The 7,594-nt window shown below is 41.1% G+C and overlaps 1 protein-coding gene across 2 annotated transcripts; it reads right to left on the bottom strand.

The window, feature by feature from the left end:
• Positions 1–2,524: 2,524 nt before the first annotated feature.
• Positions 2,525–6,627, bottom strand: LOC103719979 (protein UPSTREAM OF FLC). 2 transcript variants are annotated; one of them, XM_008809471.3, is made up of 6 exons: positions 5,915–6,627; positions 5,736–5,805; positions 5,525–5,640; positions 4,449–5,385; positions 2,971–3,267; positions 2,525–2,875 (listed from the first exon to the last, which is right to left on the bottom strand). In XM_008809471.3, exons 1-6 carry the CDS (start codon positions 6,114–6,116, stop codon positions 2,803–2,805), a joined length of 1,695 nt encoding a protein of 564 aa, XP_008807693.1. In that variant the 5' UTR covers positions 6,117–6,627; the 3' UTR covers positions 2,525–2,802. The 2 variants fall into 2 exon arrangements, with proteins under 2 accessions (XP_008807693.1, XP_008807694.1); XM_008809472.3 differs by having other exon boundaries at positions 2,971–3,258; positions 5,915–6,624.
• Positions 6,628–7,594: the final 967 nt, after the last annotated feature.

Here is a 7,594-nt window from a genome sequence, read left to right as displayed (position 1 = left end):
ATGAAATCTAAGAGTAGTTTCAACTTGCCCCAATGCTGACTCTTAAAGATCCGGCAGTCAGTACTCTGATATCTTCACCCACTGCAAATGAAGGTACAGATAGGTAAATATCTAGTCCATGCATAAGTTCCTTAATACCATTAATGTCGAACCCTGGGGCCCAACATTCTAGTATTTATAGGTTGCCACCATTATTTTGCTCTGGAGGGAGCCCAGTCACTGTGCATAAAGTACATAGGATTAAATAAGTGGCCACCAATCACATCCACCATAACTAGTCCGTTCAAATATCTCTAATAAAGCTTCTCCCACTGGAAGCAAGCCCATTCATAAGCCATTCGCCACAAAAATCATGAGTTATTTGAAATCCTAGCTCTCAGTGACTACAGAGGATACATCTTTTTATCACAAATATCCATGGAAAACCAATGTGCTCTTCTTAAGCCATCGAACCACCTTATGCAACCATACCTCCCCAACAACCTCTTAAGTTGCCAGACCTAGTCTTAGTCTTGCTTCAGAGTGACACTTTCCTACATGATCAGATTACTCCCTCCACCAAATTTGCCAACAATACATAGTTGGGACAAGACACCATGGTTATGACTAAGGTCCATGATGGCCAATTCTGCCATCAAGGTAGACCAGAAAGGGCAAGTGACAATGAAAGCAGGTGACACAATCAGGGCTGATAAAGCTGCTTGAATCTAATCAGCTTCTAAGTATCTGTTCTGGTTAGCAGCACTGTCAATATTATCTACTAGACTTGCAAATTGAGTTTCTAAGTATATACAGGGACAGACATCAAAAATAATCTGCAAGTCTTCAAATACAGCAGTGTAAACAAGGGGCAGGAATCACAAATAATGAAGGGTCAGCTTAGTAGCAAAAATAATTTGCAATAATGAAGAATTAAACAAAGAGAAGCAAGCAACCCAGATGCCCATAGATCATGTAAACATATGATGGATTTCTCAAGTAAGAAATGTCTCCCTTAATGTTGTTGTTTTTACAGAGGAAAGACCACTGAAAAATATTTTGTTTTTGAGCATAGTTGTTTTAGCCCATTAATCCAATCCTTGGCAGATTTGTGTTCCCTATTGCTCAACTAACTTGCATAAGAAAAATAAGCCAGATGGGAGTATGTAGTATGCTCATACATACCTAATATCAGGATATCCAGGTAAGGCCATGCCTGGGAGCATGGGTATTTTCCAGACTGAAAAATAGCACCTTAAATATTCAAGCACCAGTCCAATGTTTGCAAGACCTTCTAGCCAAAATTTCTAGGACCGAGCTCTCAAAATAAAACTATACTCATGGATAACAAGCCTTGGCTCTGAAGCCTGTGCTTACACTCTGACTATATTTATTTCTTTTTATTTTGATTTAGATTTTAACCAAATAGATCCCTATTCTGCATTTCAATTTATTTATAACCCATGCCTCTACAGTGTTTATTTCTGCACATACGGCGCTGGAAGAGGATCACGAAGTCCCCCATCCTAAACACTGATATCTGATCTAGACTGGAATCTGAACAGATCCTTCCATTCCTGTACTGACTCTTGCTACCTTTCAATTCAGGTATCATTACCAACAAGATTATTCCATCTGGAGGCTGCCTTGCCCAATAATGATAATATAATCTCATAAAACAATCAAAACAAAGTACTCTCACTTGATTATGTCAAGACAAGACATAATTCCTAGCTTCTGTGGTCGGTGGAAACTCTTTCTGAATAGCAAGCAGCCTGAGGATTATCAAAAATAACTTGGATAATTTTAGAAAGTTTATGAAGCCAGCCACAAGAACAACAAATGTTACCGAACCCATAAAAAAGCAAAGTTTAATTCAACCAAAGACTTCCTATCTGTAACAGGAAAACCAAGTATCGAAGACAGGTAGAGATCAACATAACAGAAACCTGCATATTTTCACCAACTTCCTATTATTATCATAATAAAGCATGAATCCTCGTACACTCTAAAATTCAAAGTTCTTCTTTCTGAAAAGAGAATAAATCATCAGACCACCACGAGAGTAGCAACATCCGAAAAACTTTCAAATATCTTTTGTAATGCCATTAAACCAAGATTCGCCGTACCAATACCCGACTCGTACTAGTGCCACACTATTATAATATTGATACGGTATACGGTACGCCTGGCATATCGAGTGTTGGTACGCCATCAGTATCGGTACCGATACCATTCTAGTATGGTACTTCCGGTACCGTCTGGTACGGTACAGCATACCAAAGCCAAATCCTAATTTTTCATAAGCATTAGCAATGTACAATGTCAAACTGCACTAATAAAGGATCCTGCGTACTTCATCAGTAGGTGACACCCAATCCTAATGGGCATTAGTCCCACTGTAAGGCATCTCCAGTCTTCAAGTTAATTCAACTACAGGTCATGAATGTTGCCTGTAGGTAATGTAAAGCAGCAGATCTCCACCTCAGCCAGTGGATTCAACAGCACAGTATTATTCTTCTTAAAGTAGAATTTGGTGACATAGTTTGCAAAGAACGATCCATAAAGTTGCCGTTAAGTTATTGGGACAGGGCTAGAAGATTATGGGTAAGGTAAACAAAGCGCATCAGCTACATTCTTCACACAGTTCCCAAAAACTGTTTCACGAAAGAAGATGATTTAAAACTACTTGGTACCTCAAAAATTGAACTAAAACGAACTTGCAGCCATTTTGGAGATTACAACCAGCTCCTTTCCACACTCAGCTGTAGAGTATGTGAGACAAGGAAATAATACGCAAGATGCATAAGAACACTCCTCTTATCAAACAGATCCCTCCTCACTATCATCACATGGTGCTCTAGATTGAATTATAACCCGAGCTCCTGAAGTAAGCCTGCAGGAATAAATCGGCACGTTCTACATCAAGAGACAGAAGCAATATCACAACCATAAAAATGTTCAGGGAGGGCAGGGTGCTGTTGAACTTAACTTTCTTCAATCTTGATCACCTTATCCTTTTCTTCTCTGAACGATTCTAATCTCATGGATGATCCTTTCAGCGAGGAAGTATCAGTTATCCGTCTGCTTCCACCTTTTGATGAGTGGGTGTCTGCCCCGGCTGAAGAGTTCCTTGGGCCATCTGAAATAGGTGACCTCATTGTTTCATTCTTGGGCTGCTTGTTGGAAGTCTTTCTAATTGTACGAGGGAGGCATTTTGATCGTGATGAATCCACTACCTTTTCCTTATCCCTTCTGGAATCTGGTGACTTGCAGCTCCTGCTTATTCTGGATTTATTAGAATTCAGGCTACAGTGATATAAAAATCAAAAAATTTCAAAGCAACAAGAGAACTGGTTGCAGAATGAGAACCAACTGAACAGGGACAAAGCACTTGGGCTGAAACACTTCTGAAATAGGAACAGAAAAGTGCAAAATATTAAAGAAATAATTACTGGAAAATGCTTTTCCTTCTGATAGGATTAGAGATGAATTTACAGTTTAAATCAAAAATAGTGTATACGCCAAACCCCAGCTCATCCTCCAAAAAATTAGTGATGTTGGGCATCTCACAAGACTGAAAATTCAATAGTGAGTTGACTTCATGACTTCATTAAGATTGAAAAGAATAGTCTATTGGGCAGCATACACCTTGATTTTTTTTTTAGTTTTTGAATAGAACATGGATAATAATATGATCTTTGCAAACTCAGTGCTTCCTAATCAAAACAAATGGAATTCATTCAAATTATTCTACATAACATGTATTCAACATATAAGCTTAAGGAGAAGATCAAGCAAGCATCTACCCAAGCTGTCAAAGCAGAAGAGGCGCCACACCTCAGTGCCCAATGGTAAAGAAAAGAAATCGGAGAGAATATAACCTATGATGGTGTTATTCCAAGCGTCAGCATAACCCTGTTAGCCCTAAAAGGTGAGATGGCACCATCAGATCCAAAGAATCCTGATCTACTTCTTACATTCTATTGTTTTAGTCACGATATCCGTCTTTCCTAATGAATAGTGCCCATATTTGAGAAACCAGAAATTCAAAAACTCCTCAAACAAAAAACACTGCTTTTAATTATATATTTTAGCTTCATGTTTGCTCTGTGGAAGGGAGGGGGGAAGTTTTGTAGCATCATGCAGACTCACTATTGCCGGAGCCTGAGTACATTCAAAAAATAGTACAATTAAGCAAAGCAAGATATGATCAAATTAACAGAAATAGTAATGCTAACTTGTTTAATAAGCATCACAACTACATGAGATTTTTTGCTGTAAAATAGGTCGCCAAATATAAAGCCGACCGATCAAAAAGCACCCGCATATGCAAAACCCTAAAACCTCAACAATCAAGAATCTCCTCTACTATAAAAAGCAATTCCATAAATTGTACCTAGAAACAGAAAATTATATTAATATAAGGTCTGGAGTCTAGAACTTGCAACTAGAAGCCCTCAGCTTACCTGTCCGCATTGTAGGAAGAAGAGCGCTTTAGAATAGGCACACCTTGCCCTACTTCCTCTTTATGCTTCTTAGTTTCTATCAAGCTCCCACTGAAGTACTCCTTGTCTTCCATCCTCAATCCCATGTGCCTTGGATTCTCTGATAGGCAGTCAAGCTCTCCCAGCGTCATGGAGTTTGCAAACAATGGCGACGGGAACCTCATGTGGGAGAACCTGGGCTTATAGGTCGGAACAAGCCCGAAGCTCTGGTGATCCTTCACAGAGATTGATCCACATGTGATCAACTGCATCAGGACATTTGTGGCCCTCAGTTTCGGGCCATTGGGGAGGAGCACTTCCTCCTCCTCGAGTATCCTAAAGCTGTTCATCTTGCCAGCATCTGCTTTAATTAAAGACTCCAGTGTCTCTGTCTTCCCACCAGAGGTGGAGGATGCACTCGATGAAGTCGGCGGTGGGGAGATCTCATCCCGAACCATCTCAGACCCATCCTTGGGGTGCAGGCTATGGTTCCTGCGTCTCTCATCGAATTCAAGATCCATCGGGCCATCATCAGTCGATACGCCTCGAATGCAGGTATCGGGACCTCCACGGGCCCTCCTTCCACCTCTCTCATCAGTCTGGGTGGAAGCATCTGCAGCACCAATCAGCTTGTAGACTCTGTACTCCGTAGTGCTGGGGGAATCGACCTCCCATGAGGGAGGTCTTTTGGGTCCGAGTTCTGGTGATATGTTGCCAAAGCAACCGGCCTTGTGAGATGAGGGGGACTGCTCATCGTCTCGAGAAGTCGGCGGCGAAGCTGGAGGCTTTGCCTCTTTAATGACAATAGTGGGAGGGGAGGAAGAAGAAGCTTCTTGGATTCTAGAAAATGTGGGGTTTTCTTGCTGTGTGGGCTTCGAGTTATGCAATTTTGTGTTGCCATTGCCGTGATGAATCCGATCTAAACAAGCAGAAGAAAAAGAAAAAAAAAGGTTTTCGTACTCTAAATGCAACATGTTCTTAGTTTCCTATTGCAAAAAAAAAAAAAAACAATTCCAAAAGAAAAAAAACTATCTTTTGATAGTTTTATTTGGAAGTACCTGAAGGGGATTGATCCAAGAGCTCAGAACCCTTGAGGACATACTCGTTGCCGTGAGCCGGGAGCACGAGATCATCCTCGGAGAGGTCATGCCACACAAATCCATTCTTGTAGCTCCTGTAGTACCATTCGGATGCAACAGATTAAACCACCAGCGAACAAAAACTTCAAAAAAAAAAAATGATTTTTATCAGTTGGGAGCTCTCCAGTACCTCTTACAAGACCACGAATACATGGCGGCCATGCCCTTTCCTCTGAGCACATTGAGACGATTAATGAAATCTACCAAATAAACCAAGAAAGAAAAGCCCCAAATCAGAGCAATGTGGAACAAATATTACGCCTTTCTTCTTGTTTTAGGTTTCGGTTTTCCTTTTTTTTTTTTACTGACCTCTCAGGTAGAGCCCTTCGGGGGAGGCGACGGGAACTTCGATGAAATGGGGGTGCTCAAGGTGGCGGTTCCGGCAGAGGTAATACACCACCGGAATCTTCCTAGCCTGGTGCTGCTTCGGCGGCGGTGGCGGCGGCTCCGCCCACGCCCTCGACCTGTCCGGGCTCGCTTGCCCGCCGCACTTCCTCAACCGGCCTTCCATCTCTCCTCCACCTCTCTCCAAATCTCCAGCCTTCACCCACTGGAAGAAGAGAGGCGAAGAGAACTAGCTAAAGGTGGGATTTTTATGGTGGAAAAAAGCGAAAGAGAGCAGAGGAGCGGAGCAGAGAGCTGGTGGAAAGTAAAGAGAAGAAGGAGAAGCCGAGGGAAGGGAAGTAAAGGCTTCCGATGGGGCTTGCTTTGCTCTGTGAAGTGAGGTACGGTGGGGGGGGAATAGCCAAGCTTTTATTAATTGCTTCCCGGAGCGTGGATCGAATAGGTTGTTCGCTTTCTACGCTACTGGTACGTGTGATCCATTAGAATAATGCTTGTTTCTCGCGTTGGGGAAGATGGCAGACAAGTTGGAAGCGAGGTGGCGTACAGGGAGACTGGAGGAGAGCCACGGAAGCGACGGTACATAGAACGGAAGTATCGACAGCGACCCGAGAGAAAGGTGACATTTTTATGGCGATCTAACTGAAGCTTTCTTCTTTCCCTGTCCTGCGTCTCACCCCCTCCTTCCCCCACCTAAAAACCATCACCAAAATTATAAAAGAGTGACTGTTTTTATTTCTATTGAATTTTGTCTCTCTCTTTTTTTTCTTGATTTGTTTTTCCCTATTTTGAACATTGATGCATCCCGGGAGAAGCCTAAACAGTGTTACCAAGCATGCCGAGTTCTAAAACTATCTATAAACTATAATTAGCTTGGCTACAACTTTGGCAGTGACTTGCAGAAGTTTGGTCTTCAAGTGGAGAGCTAATCATAAAAAGCTCACAAAAGAAGACTAGTAATAGTATGATTCTTACCCTTCCTTTTTCATTGCTTAATATTCTCTTGTCTATCTTCAAAATAATTTTAGAAGAAGGACAAAATTAGTACTATAAGTTATGATATTTGGCCAATCATGCAAAATTGAATCATGAGCGATGTCTCACTTCTGAATGGAGAGTTTCATTTGCACATAGATTTAGATAGCATTGAAGTTCCTAGTGATGCAATTGTATAGGTGAAATCCTACATGCTTTAACACCATAGGCATACGTAACAACAATTTATACATCATTATAAAAATGATTTGATCATCATATCAAACATATACTAAGATTCTAATGCCATTCCAAAACTCCAAATATTAATTCTAACTATCTGGCTTAAATCTGTACCCAACTTAATTTGCCAACAGGTGAGCCATGAGTAACCCAAAACAGTGAGAGGGCTAGCCTAGCTAATTTGGACTGGACCTGTTGACCCATGTAGACCCAAGCCCATATAATTTGTCTCCGAGCCTTCAAATATTCACAAAATCAGTTTGAAGTCCTTTAGAAACAAAGGTAAGAAAAAGCTAACCTGGATTAAATCAATATTTTGGAGGACAGGTTAGCTTTTTCTTACCTTTGGTCAATGGTTCTCAACAGAGATGGAGATTATGAAATGCCTTACTTTATTTTGAAAATAAACATACTTTTTTTCTCCATATT

The sequence above is a fragment of the Phoenix dactylifera genome, chromosome 2, assembly GCF_009389715.1.
Source record: "Phoenix dactylifera cultivar Barhee BC4 chromosome 2, palm_55x_up_171113_PBpolish2nd_filt_p, whole genome shotgun sequence".
Lineage (NCBI taxonomy): Eukaryota > Viridiplantae > Streptophyta > Magnoliopsida > Arecales > Arecaceae > Phoenix > Phoenix dactylifera.
This window is presented reverse-complemented; position numbering and strand designations above follow the sequence as displayed.